The 16,973-nt window shown below is 60.2% G+C and overlaps 1 protein-coding gene across 2 annotated transcripts in view; it reads right to left on the bottom strand.

Annotated features, from left to right (window-relative positions):
• The window catches only part of CTDSPL (CTD small phosphatase like), a 164,324-nt gene that overhangs the window by 20,661 nt on the left and 126,690 nt on the right, over positions 1 to 16,973 (bottom strand). Inside the window, exon 3 of one of the 2 annotated variants that reach the window (XM_051829256.2) lies at positions 523 to 555. The exons of the other annotated variant lie outside the window; for it this stretch is intronic. Coding sequence (XP_051685216.1) covers positions 523 to 555 — 33 coding nt within the window. The remainder of the gene's footprint in view (positions 1 to 522; positions 556 to 16,973) is intronic. 2 annotated transcript variants of the gene reach the window in all.

Genomic DNA, 16,973 nt, shown 5'->3' with positions numbered 1-16,973 from the left:
GAAAACAGAAGTGGGGGGACACACAGGGAGGCGTTGCCTTGTGGCGTGGCGTGGGTCCTGCCAACTCAGGACAGAACGAGGGTGATTTCTCTGATCTCAGAGCTGCAGGCGGGCCACCAGCAGTGCTAAAATCAAGTCAGAATCGGCCGGCTCGCCGGGGCCCGGCTTGCCGAGTCCAGCTGCACTGGGACCGGACCTGCTGCAAAGAACCACGGCTGGGCAAAGGGGCGCCCAGCCGCGTCTGTGGCCGGGCCCTCAGCTCATGAGGACCTGCGGGCCCTTCCAGAGTGAACACAGTCGGGAACTTGGTTAATGAGTGCTGAACCAGGATGCTGTCTCTGTGTGGGGGCTTCCTGCGTGCAGTGTCAGATGGAGCTTGGTTCTGCTCTGTCACACGGCAGCACTGTTTCTACCACAGCGGTGGGACAACACAAGCACGAACACTAAGAAAGACTGACAGTCGTAGGTCCAAAGGCACAAGGTTCTGTGATGGTTTTAAAAAAATTGGATAAGTATACATACACTTGGAAGGGGAATGACCTGCCTCTGGTCACCCTGAGGAAAAAGAAAAAAAAATCAGCGTCAGGCTGGAGGAGAGACCCAAATCCTACACAAACCGATCCAAAGCCCTCTGGGGTACCTACAGCTGCCCTGGGCGTGAGTTCCCACTCTCCGCACCTTCGAGGGGTTCAAGGCATGGGGGACCCCAAGACCACCCACAGTCGGGGCACCGGGCTCTATACCCCTCCCCAGCACCCGTACCCCCGTGAACCAGGCTGGATTCCCACGGCTCAGTGCACAGCCTGTTTCTTTTAATACTGCCTCCCTTCCTCCCAGGAAACCCATCCCAGCTTACAGGCACAAGTGAAAACAAAAATGCTAACCCGACCCTTGCCCGCTGGTCCCAAGTGGTTTGCTTCCGCTTGTAAGCAGGGCTGTCCCTCCCACGCCTAAGCGCATGCCCTCCGCAGGGAAGTGGAGCTGGGGTCCTCCGGGGAGGAGGGCAGAGCCTGCACTCCCAGGAGTGCTAGCGGGTTCCGGCCCCGAGGAGAGTCAGCCATTCCCCAGCTGGCTGGCAGAAAACACGTCTCGGCGTTGTCAAACGCTAAGAGCACGCTGGCCTCCACTGAGTGGGTCCAGTTCCGGGGCTGCCTCTGCGAGGGCTCCCTGTCTCGCGTGCGCCTCGCCGTGGCGGGCGGTGGGCACTGCTCGACATTTCCTGTTGCCAGCCCGAGGTGCTCGCCTCTGCCGTGTCCCCGCACCCGGGCTGCATCGGGGGATGCTCTGCACGGCCCTCCCCACCTGCGGGAGGCTTGGGGGTCCGCCTGGGCCTGGAAGCCGCCTTCTGACATCACCGAGCGGCTCCATCACACCGCATCCGGGCTGGCACGAGCCGGGGTGGGGGGGTTCGGTCCAGAAGCTCTGACATCGGGGCTTCCAGCGCCCGCAGCTGGAGCCAGGCCGCTGCCCTTGGTGGGGACGACCCTGAGTAGGTCCTCCAGGCCACAGCGCTGTGGGGGCCGCTCCGCCTGCAGGGTGCACCGCGGCACCCCAGACGCCAGTATGCTCCACCAAGGACTGATAGCAAAGGTGTCTCCACGCAGCCTCTGGTGGGCACACCTCACCCCGCGGAGACAGCAGACAGCCCCGGCGGGCAGGCGCCCCGTCAGAGCCAACTTCAGGTGCGGGGAGCACACCTGCGGTGGGAGGGGCCACGTCTGAGGGTGTGGTGAGACACCGGCTACGGACAGTGAAGGCGCTGATCTAGGTAAATCTCTGGGCTGGATTATAGCTCGGCCATGCACCTAGGTGTGGGGTAGGCACACGTCCACGAGTGTCCAGCGATCTCTCGGACGCCATCCCTGCCTGCAGACCCAGAGCGTGGCCGTGATCCCAGGAAGGGCCGCCACCCCAGGCCACTGCTGCAGAAGCGGCTTGAACACCTTCCTCCACGGCAAAGTAAATGTTCAGGATGAAGGGACCCCTGGCCTCACCCGTGCTGCCCGCCAACCAAGAGGCAGGCACCCCTGGCCTCACCCGTGCTGCCCGCCAACCAAGAGGCAGGCTCCCCTGGCCTCACCCGTGCCGTCTGCTGTCCGAGAGGCAGGCACCCCTGGCCTCACCCGTGCCGTCTGCCATCCGAGAGGCAGGCACCCCTGGCCTCACCCGTGCCGTCTGCTGTCCGAGAGGCAGGCACCCCTGGCCTCACCCGTGCCGTCTGCCGTCCGAGAGGCAGGCACCCCTGGAGAGGGAGCGGCAGTCCGGTCTAGAATCTCTCCTCATCCAGCCGGCCTGAGCCTCGTGTTCTGGGTCCTCATAAAGCTACATGCAGGGGGCGGGGTCCTCCTCTGGACACGAGCCTGTCCCCCCACCCAACACGGGCTCTTGTTCTGGGGTATGGTCTCACAGACTGAACGGCCATGTGTCACTCGTGTGGTCTCACAGACTGAACGGCCACGTGTCACTCGTGTGGTCTCGCAGACTGAACGGCCACGTGTCACTCGTGTGGTCTCACAGACTGAACGGCCACGTGTCACTCGTGTGGTCTCACAGACTGAACGGCCACGTGTCACTCGTGTGGCCTCACAGACTGAACGGCCACGTGTCACTCGTGTGGTCTCGCAGACTGAACGGCCACGTGTCACTCGTGTGGTCTCGCAGACTGAACGGCCACGTGTCACTCGTGTGGTCTCACAGACTGAACGGCCACGTGTCACTCGTGTGGTCTCACAGACTGAACGGCCATGTGTCACTCGTGTGGCCTCACAGACTGAACGGCCACGTGTCACTCGTGTGGTCTCGCAGACTGAACGGCCACGTGTCACTCGTGTGGTCTCGCAGACTGAACGGCCACGTGTCACTCGTGTGGTCTCACAGACTGAACGGCCACGTGTCACTCGTGTGGTCTCACAGACTGAACGGCCATGTGTCACTCGTGTGGCCTCACAGACTGAACGGCCACGTGTCACTCATGTGGTCTCGCAGACTGAACGGCCACGTGTCACTCGTGTGGTCTCGCAGACTGAACGGCCACGTGTCACTCGTGTGGTCTCGCAGACTGAACGGCCACGTGTCACTCGTGTGGTCTCGCAGACTGAACGGCCACGTGTCACTCGTGTGGTCTCGCAGACTGAACGGCCACGTGTCACTCGTGTGGTCTCGCAGACTGAACGGCCACGTGTCACTCGTGTGGTCTCGCAGACTGAACGGCCACGTGTCACTCGTGTGGTCTCGCAGACTGAACGGCCACGTGTCACTCGTGTGGTCTCGCAGACTGAACGGCCACGTGTCACTCGTGTGGTCTCGCAGACTGAACGGCCACGTGTCACTCGTGTGGTCTCGCAGACTGAACGGCCATGTGTCACTCGTGTGGTCTCGCAGACTGAACGGCCACGTGTCACTCGTGTGGTCTCGCAGACTGAACGGCCACGTGTCACTCGTGTGATGCATAACCCTCACTTCAGATTTAGCTACGGTAGCTCAAAGGCCAATTTAATTCTTTTGGAAAGTCGCTCTGGGGGCTGGCACCGTGGTCCAGTGGGTTAAGCCACCACTTGCAAGGCCAGCATCCCACGTCGAGAGCTGGTTCGTGTCCTGGCTGCTTCGCTTCAATCCAGCTCCCTGCCAACGCGCCCAGGGCAGCAGAAGACGGTCTGAGGACTCGTCCCTGCCACCCACACGGGGAGACCTGGGTGGCGTCCTGGCTCCTGGCTCCTGGCTTCGGTCTGTTACAGCCACCTGGGGAGTGACCCAGCACACAGATCTCTCTGCCCCTCTACCTCTGTCCATCTCCGTGCCTTTCAAATACACAAATCTTCTGACAAAGCCACCCTGACAAAGCCGGCAGAAGACGTCCACGGATGAACGAGAAGCAGAGTGCAGCTCTGTCAGAGGGGCTGCCTTCGAGGGCTTGTACTCGCTGACAGATTCGGCGAGCACTCCGAGAGTGCGCGGCCACGCGGTGCCGTGTCCTCAGGCCACTGCCACAGGCGCTGCCGTCAAAATCCAGGCTTGCTCGGACAGCGTGGACTTCTCTCTCTTCCTCTTCCGTTGGCCTACGTGCAACCCATGCTGCCGTCACTCCTGGCAACGCTCTACAGCAACAGCATTGTTTATTTAAGAGAGCGAGAGAGAGAGAGAGAGAGAGCGAGAGAGGACAAATACCTGCTTCCCACCACCCGCAGGAGCTGGGCTGGGCCAGATCAAAGCCTGGAGCCGGGAGCTCCACCAGGTCTCGCACAGGTACCTGCTGACTGGGAGCAGAGCAGGGACTTGAGCCCAGGCACTTCTATACGGCAGCGGCTGCTCCAGCAACGGTGTTTTCAACTGGGGACTAGAGGGGTGACAGAGGCACACGGAGGGGACAGCAGGTGCGGGGCTGGGATCCTCACGCACCTCCCGTCCGTCGGTCCGTCCACACCCACGGAGACAGAGCAGGACTAGCACCTGCCGAGGCCAACTGCTCGCCGTTCTTTCCTTTTCAGGGACTCTGTTATTCCTGGATGCTTTCTTCCACAGGAACCTGAACGGTCCACCAAGAAGCACAGCTTGTTTCCCGTAGACAGGAGCTCCGTGTCAAGGCCTTTCAACAATCTAACCCCTTTCTCGTGGCCTTTTCTGGGTTTCCAATGTAAATAATCATGTCATGTACAAGTGAGACACCTTGCGTCTTTTCCACATTGAGGCCAATTACTTCATTTTCCGGTCTTATCCTATTAGCCAGCCCCTACCAGTGATTCCCCGTGTTGCTTGCTGCTGCTGTTAGAGGGTGGCCTTTTACTGTGCTCAAGGACTTTTCCTATATTTGGTTGCATTGTTGATTACACACAAAGTTTTACAGACTATTCCATACTTCATGTATTAGACCTTTTGTTACTATAAAATGTCCCTCTTATCCTAATGCTTTTACAACTTATTTATTTTAAAGATTTATTTACTTTATTGAAAGGCAAGGAGAGAGAGAGGAGGGGAGCGGAGGGGAGGGGAGGGGCGAGGAGAGGAGAGGCTCTGTGGGGAGCAACTGGGAGCAACCCGGACTAGACTAAGTTACTGGAATTAAGACTTATTCTATGCATCTGCTCTCCCACAATATGGCGCTGGGAGAGAAGAAAACAGCTTCTACACAGCTGCCTCCAGTTCAACCAATAAACAGCAGGACTTGCTCCTGATTGGAGGAGAGCAGCGTACTCGGCGTGTGGGTAGCAGAGTTGGGATTGGTGGAAGAGGACTATAAAGGAGGAGAGAGACAACATGCACCAGGAACATCTAAGGGGAACATCTATCTAAGAGGAACACCTGTGCAGCCCCCGAGAGAGCCGGCCGGCGGTGTGCCGCTCCCCCGCAGAAGTGGGGAATGTGGCAGGGGGAACCGCCCTTCCACGGAGGTGGAGGGGACAGTAGCCAACCTGGGAAGAACCAGCAGCAAACCCGGGGAGGGCCGAGCAGACAAAAGAACAGCGCAGGGTCCTGTGTCGTTCCTCCACGAAGAACGGGGAGCGACATAATGGTGCCGTGACTCGGATATGAAGCCTAGGCAGGGTTCAGTGTCGTTCCTCCACGAAGAGGGGGAGCGACAAGGCTCCATCCATTGGTTCACGCCCCAGATGCTTACAACAGCTGGGGCTGCCCAGGCTGAAGCTGGGAGCAGGAACTCCATGCAGGTCCCCCTCCCGGGGGCAGGGACCCAAGTCCTGCAGCCATCATCTACCTCCTCCCAGGTGCACACCAGCAGGAGGCCAGATCAGGAATGGAGGCGGCTCCACTCCGGGTACTCCGACGTGCGATGCAGGCTCCCACGTGGTGGCCTAACCTGCTCTACCGCAACATCAACACCCTCGATCGTAGTGTGTTAGAGCTGTCGGTCACCCATCACCACAGCCATCAGCACCGGTCACCAAATCGTTCCTGTTTCCTTCCTGGGGACGCGGAGGGATCACACTTCCACGCCCTTCCACGTCGGCTGCGGGCACCCCAGAGAGCGCAAGTTCACCACGTGTTGTCTGACTGAAGGCCGCAGAGCCGCGTGGTGTGGCGCGTGGCTCTCCCGCGGCAACAGTCACAGGAGACCGCCTCAGCCCAGGCCCAGGAGAGTGGACAGTGCGTCCGTCCCCCCACAGCAGCTCAGGCGCGTGGAGCTGGCGGGCACGAGCCGCGGGCGGTCCTGGGTGGTGCTGTGGTGCCGCAGGCCACGCTGCCCCCGGGAATGCCCCTGCCTCCGATCCCACTTCCCTAGTGTCCTGGGAGGCAGAAGATGACGGTGCACACTGCTGGCTTCCTGCCGCCCGCAGGGGAGACCTGGGTCGGGTTCTGGGCTCCCGGCTGTGTGGGCGTTTGGGGAGGGAACCAGTGGACAGAAGTACTCTCTCTGTCACTCTCTGCTTTTCGAATAAACAAGTATTTTAAAAAGTGGCTAAAGTAACATATGCCCTAAGTGTAAAACACACATCAGATTTTGAAGACAAAGAGTGTAAAGTATCTTCTTTTTAAGTGAATACATGTTGAAATTTTTTTTTGGATGGGCTGAGCTTAAAAAGTATGATTAAAATCCACTTCACCTGTTTTTAAAATATCTTAAGTGTGGCTCCCAGAAAAAAATCCCGTATCTGATCTGTGTTATATTTGTACCGGCCAGTGTCACAGAACAGTCTCCGCTACTCCCTGATAAACAATAGTGCACGTGAAACCAAGCGTCTAGGGTTTTAGGACTCTGTGGTTTGCGGCTGTCGCGGAAGCGGATGCAAGCCCTCGGTGCCCAGTGCCCCTGCTCGGCACGCCCGCCTGCCCCTCTGCTCCCTCATGCAGGAGCGTGGTGTTCCTGAGGACCACGCGGCCAGGACAAGTCTCTGTGGTTTTTCTGTGAACGCAATCACGCTCTGTAAAAGGGACGCCTGTGGCTGGTGCCGCCCCCGCCCCTCCCCGCCCCGGAATACGGCTGTGACGGCTGCGGCTTCTGATGTGCGGTGATTTGAGGTTGAAGGCAACAAGCCGAGGCCGGTGAAGCAGACAGGCGATGAACAGGCGGCAGGAGTCTGGGCTCCCCTAGCGCCAGCAGGCATCGGACCAAAGCCTGCACCTGCCTCGCCAGGCCTGGGTGAGGGAGATGGTCCCCGCTTGCTGGAGCTACTGCTCGCCCAAATCACTCCTTCCCGGCGAGAGCGTTCACCCAAATCACTCCTTCCCGACATAGCGTTTGCCAGACCAGGGGGACGCGGCCCGGGACGCCTGAAACACGGCTCCCCCACCCTCCCACCGCCCTCACAGCACCGCTACGTCCCTGCCTGGAGCTGTGTCTCTACCCTTCCTCAATGCAGATGGCTTCCTCCTGCTCAGGTGACCCTGCATTCCCTGTGGGCACAGCGAGGGGCTTTCTCCCCCAGACCTGTGTCACGTGCCCCCCTCATGTATGACAGTGTGCTGGTCCCCCACAGGTACGTGCCCCGTGGTCATGTGCTCCCCCTCATGTATGACAGTGTGCTGGTCCCCCACAGGTAAGTGCCCCGTGGTCATGTGCTCCCCCTCATGTATGACAGTGTGCTGGTCCCCCACAGGTACGTGCCCCGTGGTCATGTGCCCCCTCATGTATGACAGTGTGCTGGTCCCCCACAGGTAAGTGCCCCGTGGTCATGTGCTCCCCCGTGTATGACAGTGTGCTGGTCCCCCACAGGTAAGTGCCCCGTGGTCATGTGCTCCCCCTCATGTATGAAGTGTGCTGGCCCCCACAGGTAAGTGCCCCGTGGTCATGTGCTCCCCCTCATGTATGACAGTGTGCTGGTCCCCCACAGGTAAGTGCCCCGTGGTCATGTGCTCCCCCCATGTATGACAGTGTGCTGGTCCCCCACAGGTACGTGCCCCGTGGTCATGTGCTCCCCCTCATGTATGACAGTGTGCTGGCCCCCACAGGTTGTGCCCCGTGGTCATGTGCTCCCCCTCATGTATGACAGTGTGCTGGTCCCCCACAGGTAAGTGCCCCGTGGTCATGTGTCCCCTCATGTATGACAGTGTGCTGGCCCCCACAGGTAAGTGCCCCGTGGTCATGTGCTCCCCCTCATGTATGACAGTGTGCTGGTCCCCCACAGGTAAGTGCCCCGTGGTCATGTGCTCCCCCTCATGTATGACAGTGTGCTGGTCCCCCACAGGTAGTGCCCCGTGGTCATGTGTCCCCCTCATGTATGACAGTGTGCTGGTCCCCCACAGGTAAGTGCCCCGTGGTCATGTGCTCCCCCTCATGTATGACAGTGTGCTGGTCCCCCACAGGTAGTGCCCCGTGGTCATGTGCTCCCCCTCATGTATGACAGTGTGCTGGTCCCCCACAGGTTGTGCCCCGTGGTCATGTGCTCCCCCTCATGTATGACAGTGTGCTGGTCCCCCACAGGTAAGTGCCCCGTGGTCATGTGCTCCCCCTCATGTATGACAGTGTGCTGGTCCCTCACAGGTAAGTGCCCCGTGGTCATGTGCCCCCTCATGTATGACAGTGTGCTGGTCCCCCACAGGTAAGTGCCCCGTGGTCATGTGCTCCCCCGTGTATGACAGTGTGCTGGTCCCCCACAGGTAAGTGCCCCGTGGTCATGTGCTCCCCCTCATGTATGACAGTGTGCTGGTCCCCCACAGGTAAGTGCCCCGTGGTCATGTGCTCCCCCTCATGTATGACAGTGTGCAGGTCCCCCACAGGTAGTGCCCCGTGGTCATGTGCTCCCCCTCATGTATGACAGTGTGCTGGTCCCCCACAGGTAAGTGCCGCGTAGTCATGTGCCCCCTCATGTATGACAGTGTGCTGGTCCCCCACAGGTAAGTGCCCCGTGGTCATGTGCTCCCCCCCATGTATGACAGTGTGCTGGTCCCCCACAGGTAAGTGCCCCGTGGTCATGTGCTCCCCCCCATGTATGACAGTGTGCTGGCCCCCACAGGTAAGTGCCCCGTGGTCATGTGCTCCCCCTCATGTATGACAGTGTGCTGGTCCCCCACAGGTAAGTGCCCCGTGGTCATGTGCTCCCCCGTGTATGACAGTGTGCTGGTCCCCCCACAGGTAAGTGCCCCGTGGTCATGTGCTCCCCCTCATGTATGACAGTGTGCTGGTCCCCCACAGGTAAGTGCCCCGTGGTCATGTGCTCCCCCATGTATGACAGTGTGCTGGCCCCCACAGGTAAGTGCCCCGTGGTCATGTGCTCCCCCCCATGTATGACAGTGTGCTGGTCCCCCACAGGTAAGTGCCCCGTGGTCATGTGCTACCCCCCATGTATGACAGTGTGCTGGTCCCCCACAGGTAAGTGCCCCGTGGTCATGTGCTCCCCCCCATGTATGACAGTGTGCTGGTCCCCCACAGGTAAGTGCCCCGTGGTCATGTGCCCCCCCTCATGTATGACAGTGTGCTGGTCCCCCACAGGTAAGTGCCCCGTGGTCATGTGCTCCCCCCATGTATGACAGTGTGCTGGTCCCCCACAGGTAAGTGCCCCGTGGTCATGTGCTCCCCCTCATCTATGACAGTGTGCTGGCCCCCCACAGGTAAGTGCCCCGTGGTCATGTGTCCCCTCATGTATGACAGTGTGCTGGTCCCCCACAGGTAAGTGCCCCGTGGTCATGTGCCCCCTCATGTATGATAGTGTGCTGGTCCCCCACAGGTAAGTGCCCCGTGGTCATGTGCTCCCCCTCATGTATGACAGTGTGCTGGTCCCCCCACAGGTAAGTTCCCCGTGGTCATGTGCTCCCCCTCATCTATGACAGTGTGCTGGCCCCCCACAGGTAAGTGCCCCGTGGTCATGTGTCCCCTCATGTATGACAGTGTGCTGGTCCCCCACAGGTAAGTGCCCCGTGGTCATGTGCCCCCTCATGTATGATAGTGTGCTGGTCCCCCACAGGTAAGTGCCCCGTGGTCATGTGCTCCCCCTCATGTATGACAGTGTGCTGGTCCCCCCACAGGTAAGTTCCCCGTGGTCATGTGCTCCCCCTCATGTATGACAGTGTGCTGGTCCCCCACAGGTAAGTGCCCCGTGGTCATGTGCTCCCCCTCATGTATGACAGTGTGCTGGTCCCCCACAGGTAAGTGCCCCGTGGTCATGTGCTCCCCCCCATGTATGACAGTGTGCTGGTCCCCCCACAGGTAAGTGCCCCGTGGTCATGTGCTCCCCCTCATGTATGACAGTGTGCTGGTCCCCCACAGGTACGTGCACCGTGGTCATGTGCTCCCCCCCATGTATGACAGTGTGCTGGTCTCCCACAGGTAAGTGCCCCGTGGTCATGTGCTCCCCCTCATGTATGACAGTGTGCTGGTCCCCCACAGGTAAGTGCCCCGTGGTCATGTGCTCCCCCGTGTATGACAGTGTGCTGGTCCCCCCACAGGTAAGTGCCCCGTGGTCATGTGTCCCCCTCATGTATGACAGTGTGCTGGTCCCTCACAGGTAAGTGCCCCGTGGTCATGTGCTCCCCCATGTATGACAGTGTGCTGGCCCCCACAGGTAAGTGCCCCGTGGTCATGTGCTCCCCCTCATGTATGACAGTGTGCTGGTCCCCCACAGGTAAGTGCCCCGTGGTCATGTGCTCCCCCGTGTATGACAGTGTGCTGGTCCCCCACAGGTAAGTGCCCCGTGGTCATGTGCTCCCCCTCATGTATGAAGTGTGCTGGCCCCCACAGGTAAGTGCCCCGTGGTCATGTGCTCCCCCTCATGTATGACAGTGTGCTGGTCCCCCACAGGTAAGTGCCCCGTGGTCATGTGCTCCCCCCCATGTATGACAGTGTGCTGGCCCCCACAGGTAAGTGCCCCGTGGTCACGTGTCCCCTCATGTATGACAGTGTGCTGGCCCCCCACAGGTAAGTGCCCCGTGGTCATGTGCTCCCCCGTGTATGACAGTGTGCTGGTCCCCCACAGGTAAGTGCCCCGTGGTCATGTGTCCCCTCATGTATGACAGTGTGCTGGTCCCCCACAGGTAAGTGCCCCGTGGTCATGTGCCCCCTCATGTATGACAGTGTGCTGGTCCCCCACAGGTAAGTGCCCCGTGGTCATGTGCTCCCCCCATGTATGACAGTGTGCTGGTCCCCCACAGGTAAGTGCCCCGTGGTCATGTGCTCCCCCTCATGTATGACAGTGTGCTGGTCCCCCACAGGTAAGTGCCCCGTGGTCATGTGCTCCCCCCCATGTATGACAGTGTGCTGGTCCCCCACAGGTAAGTGCCCCGTGGTCATGTGTTCCCCCCCATGTATGACAGTGTGCTGGTCCCCCACAGGTAAGTGCCCCGTGGTCATGTGCTCCCCCTCATGTATGACAGTGTGCTGGTCCCTCACAGGTAAGTGCCCCGTGGGCATGTGCTCCCCCCCATGTATGACAGTGTGCTGGTCTCCCACAGGTAAGTGCCCCGTGGTCATGTGCTCCCCCTCATGTATGACAGTGTGCTGGTCCCCCACAGGTAAGTGCCCCGTGGTCATGTGCTCCCCCGTGTATGACAGTGTGCTGGTCCCCCACAGGTACGTGCCCCGTGGTCATGTGCTCCCCCTCATGTATGACAGTGTGCTGGTCCCCCACAGGTAAGTGCCCCGTGGTCATGTGTCGCCTCATGTATGACAGTGTGCTGGCCCCCACAGGTAAGTGCCCCGTGGTCATGTGCTCCCCCTCATGTATGACAGTGTGCTGGTCCCTCACAGGTAAGTGCCCCGTGGTCATGTGCTCCCCCTCATGTATGACAGTGTGCTGGTCCCCCACAGGTAAGTGCCCCGTGGTCATGTGCTCCCCCGTGTATGACAGTGTGCTGGTCCCCCACAGGTACGTGCCCCGTGGTCATGTGCTCCCCCTCATGTATGACAGTGTGCTGGTCCCCCACAGGTAAGTGCCCCGTGGTCATGTGCTCCCCCTCATCTATGACAGTGTGCTGGTCCCCCACAGGTAACTGCCCCGTGGTCATGTGCTCCCCCTCATGTATGACAGTGTGCTGGTCCCCCACAGGTAAGTGCCCCGTGGTCATGTGCTCCCCCTCATGTATGACAGTGTGCTGGTCCCCCCACAGGTAAGTGCCCCGTGGTCATGTGTCCCCTCATGTATGACAGTGTGCTGGTCCCCCACAGGTAAGTGCCCCGTGGTCATGTGCCCCCTCATGTATGACAGTGTGCTGGTCCCCCACAGGTAAGTGCCCCGTGGTCATGTGCTCCCCCTCATGTATGACAGTGTGCTGGTCCCCCCACAGGTAAGTGCCCCGTGGTCATGTGTCCCCTCATGTATGACAGTGTGCTGGTCCCCCACAGGTAAGTGCCCCGTGGTCATGTGCTCCCCCCATGTATGACAGTGTGCTGGTCCCCCACAGGTAAGTGCCCCGTGGTCATGTGCTCCCCCCCATGTATGACAGTGTGCTGGTCCCCCCACAGGTAAGTGCCCCGTGGTCATGTGCTCCCCCTCATGTATGACAGTGTGCTGGTCCCCCACAGGTAAGTGCCCCGTGGTCATGTGCTCCCCCGTGTATGACAGTGTGCTGGTCCCCCCACAGGTAAGTGCCCCGTGGTCATGTGCCCCCTCATGTATGACAGTGTGCTGGTCCCTCACAGGTAAGTGCCCCGTGGTCATGTGCTCCCCCATGTATGACAGTGTGCTGGCCCCCACAGGTAAGTGCCCCGTGGTCATGTGCTCCCCCTCATGTATGACAGTGTGCTGGTCCCCCACAGGTAAGTGCCCCGTGGTCATGTGCTCCCCCTCATGTATGACAGTGTGCTGGTCCCCCACAGGTAAGTGCCCCGTGGTCATGTGCTCCCCCTCATGTATGAAGTGTGCTGGCCCCCACAGGTACGTGCCCCGTGGTCATGTGCTCCCCCTCATGTATGACAGTGTGCTGGTCCCCCACAGGTAAGTGCCCCGTGGTCATGTGCTCCCCCCCATGTATGACAGTGTGCTGGCCCCCACAGGTAAGTGCCCCGTGGTCACGTGTCCCCTCATGTATGACAGTGTGCTGGCCCCCCACAGGTAAGTGCCCCGTGGTCATGTGCACCCCCGTGTATGACAGTGTGCTGGTCCCCCACAGGTAAGTGCCCCGTGGTCATGTGTCCCCTCATGTATGACAGTGTGCTGGTCCCCCACAGGTAAGTGCCCCGTGGTCATGTGCCCCCTCATGTATGACAGTGTGCTGGTCCCCCACAGGTAAGTGCCCCGTGGTCATGTGCTCCCCCCATGTATGACAGTGTGCTGGTCCCCCCACAGGTAAGTGCCCCGTGGTCATGTGCTCCCCCTCATGTATGACAGTGTGCTGGTCCCCCACAGGTAAGTGCCCCGTGGTCATGTGCTCCCCCCCATGTATGACAGTGTGCTGGTCCCCCACAGGTAAGTGCCCCGTGGTCATGTGTTCCCCCCCATGTATGACAGTGTGCTGGTCCCCCACAGGTAAGTGCCCCGTGGTCATGTGCTCCCCCTCATGTATGACAGTGTGCTGGTCCCTCACAGGTAAGTGCCCCGTGGGCATGTGCTCCCCCCCATGTATGACAGTGTGCTGGTCTCCCACAGGTAAGTGCCCCGTGGTCATGTGCTCCCCCTCATGTATGACAGTGTGCTGGTCCCCCACAGGTAAGTGCCCCGTGGTCATGTGCTCCCCCGTGTATGACAGTGTGCTGGTCCCCCACAGGTACGTGCCCCGTGGTCATGTGCTCCCCCTCATGTATGACAGTGTGCTGGTCCCCCACAGGTACGTGCCCCGTGGTCATGTGTTCCCCCCCATGTATGACAGTGTGCTGGTCCCCCACAGGTAAGTGCCCCGTGGTCATGTGCTCCCCCTCATGTATGACAGTGTGCTGGTCCCTCACAGGTAAGTGCCCCGTGGGCATGTGCTCCCCCCCATGTATGACAGTGTGCTGGTCTCCCACAGGTAAGTGCCCCGTGGTCATGTGCTCCCCCTCATGTATGACAGTGTGCTGGTCCCCCACAGGTAAGTGCCCCGTGGTCATGTGCTCCCCCGTGTATGACAGTGTGCTGGTCCCCCACAGGTACGTGCCCCGTGGTCATGTGCTCCCCCTCATGTATGACAGTGTGCTGGTCCCTCACAGGTAAGTGCCCCGTGGTCATGTGCTCCCCCTCATGTATGACAGTGTGCTGGTCCCCCACAGGTAAGTGCCCCGTGGTCATGTGCTCCCCCGTGTATGACAGTGTGCTGGTCCCCCACAGGTACGTGCCCCGTGGTCATGTGCTCCCCCTCATGTATGACAGTGTGCTGGTCCCCCACAGGTAAGTGCCCCGTGGTCATGTGCTCCCCCCCATGTATGACAGTGTGCTGGCCCCCACAGGTACGTGCCCCGTGGTCATGTGCTCCCCCTCATGTATGACAGTGTGCTGGCCCCCCACAGGTACGTGCCCCGTGGTCATGTGCTCCCCCTCATGTATGACAGTGTGCTGGTCCCCCCACAGGTAAGTGCCCCGTGGTCATGTGTCCCCTCATGTATGACAGTGTGCTGGTCCCTCACAGGTAAGTGCCCCGTGGTCATGTGCTCCCCCATGTATGACAGTGTGCTGGCCACCACAGGTAAGTTCCCCGTGGTCATGTGCTCCCCCGTGTGTGACAGTGTGCTGGCCCCCCACAGGTAAGTGCCCCGTGGTCATGTGTCCCCTCATGTATGACAGTGTGCTGGTCCCCCACAGGTAAGTGCCCCGTGGTCATGTGCTCCCCCCCATGTATGACAGTGTGCTGGTCCCCCACAGGTAAGTGCCCCGTGGTCATGTGCTCCCCCCCATGTATGACAGTGTGCTGGTCCCCCACAGGTAAGTGCCCCGTGGTCATGTGCTCCCCCCCATGTATGACAGTGTGCTGGTCCCCCACAGGTAAGTGCCCCGTGGTCATGTGCCCCCCCTCATGTATGACAGTGTGCTGGTCCCCCACAGGTAAGTGCCCCGTGGTCATGTGCTCCCCCCATGTATGACAGTGTGCTGGTCCCCCACAGGTAAGTGCCCCGTGGTCATGTGCTCCCCCTCATGTATGACAGTGTGCTGGTCCCCCACAGGTAAGTGCCCCGTGGTCATGTGCTCCCCCCCATGTATGACAGTGTGCTGGTCTCCCACAGGTAAGTGCCCCGTGGTCATGTGCTCCCCCTCATGTATGACAGTGTGCTGGTCCCCCACAGGTAAGTGCCCCGTGGTCATGTGCTCCCCCTCATGTATGACAGTGTGCTGGTCCCCCACGGGTAAGTGCCCCGTGGTCATGTGCTCCCCCCCATGTATGACAGTGTGCTGGTCCCCCACAGGTAAGTGCCCCGTGGTCATGTGCCCCCCCTCATGTATGACAGTGTGCTGGTCCCCCACAGGTAAGTGCCCCGTGGTCATGTGCTCCCCCCATGTATGACAGTGTGCTGGTCCCCCACAGGTAAGTGCCCCGTGGTCATGTGCTCCCCCTCATGTATGACAGTGTGCTGGTCCCCCACAGGTAAGTGCCCCGTGGTCATGTGCTCCCCCCCATGTATGACAGTGTGCTGGTCTCCCACAGGTAAGTGCCCCGTGGTCATGTGCTCCCCCTCATGTATGACAGTGTGCTGGTCCCCCACAGGTAAGTGCCCCGTGGTCATGTGCTCCCCCTAATGTATGACAGTGTGCTGGTCTCCCCACAGGTACGTGCCCCGTGGTCATGTGCTCCCCCGTGTATGACAGTGTTCTGGTCTCCCCACAGGTAAGTGCCCCGTGGTCATGTGCTCCCCCTCATGTATGACAGTGTGCTGGCCCCCCACAGGTAAGTGCCCCGTGGTCATGTGCCCCCCTCATGTATGACAGTGTGCTGGTCCCCCACAGGTAAGTGCCCCGTGGTCATGTGCTCCCCCTCATGTATGACAGTGTGCTGGTCCCCCACAGGTAAGTGCCCCGTGGTCATGTGCTCCCCCTCATGTATGACAGTGTGCTGGCCCCCCACAGGTAAGTGCCCCGTGGTCATGTGTCCCCTCATGTATGACAGTGTGCTGGTCCCCCACAGGTAAGTGCCCCGTGGTCATGTGCTCCCCCTCATGTATGACAGTGTGCTGGTCCCCCCACAGGTAAGTGCCCCGTGGTCATGTGCTCCCCCTCATGTATGACAGTGTGCTGGTCCCCCACAGGTACGTGCCCCGTGGTCATGTGCTCCTCCCATGTATGACAGTGTGCTGGTCCCCCACAGGTAAGTGCCCCGTGGTCATGTGCTCCCCCCATGTATGACAGTGTGCTGGTCCCCCACAGGTAAGTGCCCCGTGGTCATGTGCTCCCCCTCATGTATGACAGTGTTTTGGTCCCCCACAGGTAAGTGCCCCGTGGTCATGTGCTCCCCCTCATGTATGACAGTGTGCTGGTCCCCCACAGGTAAGTGCCCCGTGGTCATGTGCTCCCCCCCATGTATGACAGTGTGCTGTCTCCCACAGGTAAGTGCCCCGTGGTCATGTGCTCCCCCTCATGTATGACAGTGTGCTGGTCCCCCACAGGTAAGTGCCCCGTGGTCTTGTGCTCCCCCGTGTATGACAGTGTGCTGGTCCCCCCACAGGTAAGTGCCCTGTGGTCATGTGTCCCCCTCATGTATGACAGTGTGCTGGTCCCTCACAGGTAAGTGCCCCGTGGTCATGTGCTCCCCCATGTATGACAGTGTGCTGGCCCCCACAGGTAAGTGCCCCGTGGTCATGTGCTCCCCCTCATGTATGACAGTGTGCTGGTCCCCCACAGGTAAGTGCCCCGTGGTCATGTGCTCCCCCGTGTATGACAGTGTGCTGGTCCCCCACAGGTAAGTGACCCGTGGTCATGTGCTCCCCCTCATGTATGAAGTGTGCTGGCCCCCACAGGTAAGTGCCCCGTGGTCATGTGCTCCCCCTCATGTATGACAGTGTGCTGGTCCCCCACAGGTAAGTGCCCCGTGGTCATGTGCTCCCCCTCATGTATGACAGTGTGCTGGCCCCCACAGGTAAGTGCCCCGTGGTCACGTGTCCCCTCATGTATGACAGTGTGCTGGCCCCCCCACAGGTAAGTGCCCCGTGGTCATGTGTCCCCCTCATGTATGACAGTGTGCTGGTCCCCCACAGG

This window comes from Oryctolagus cuniculus, chromosome 4 (genome assembly GCF_964237555.1).
Source record: "Oryctolagus cuniculus chromosome 4, mOryCun1.1, whole genome shotgun sequence".
Classification (NCBI taxonomy): domain Eukaryota; kingdom Metazoa; phylum Chordata; class Mammalia; order Lagomorpha; family Leporidae; genus Oryctolagus; species Oryctolagus cuniculus.
This window is presented reverse-complemented; position numbering and strand designations above follow the sequence as displayed.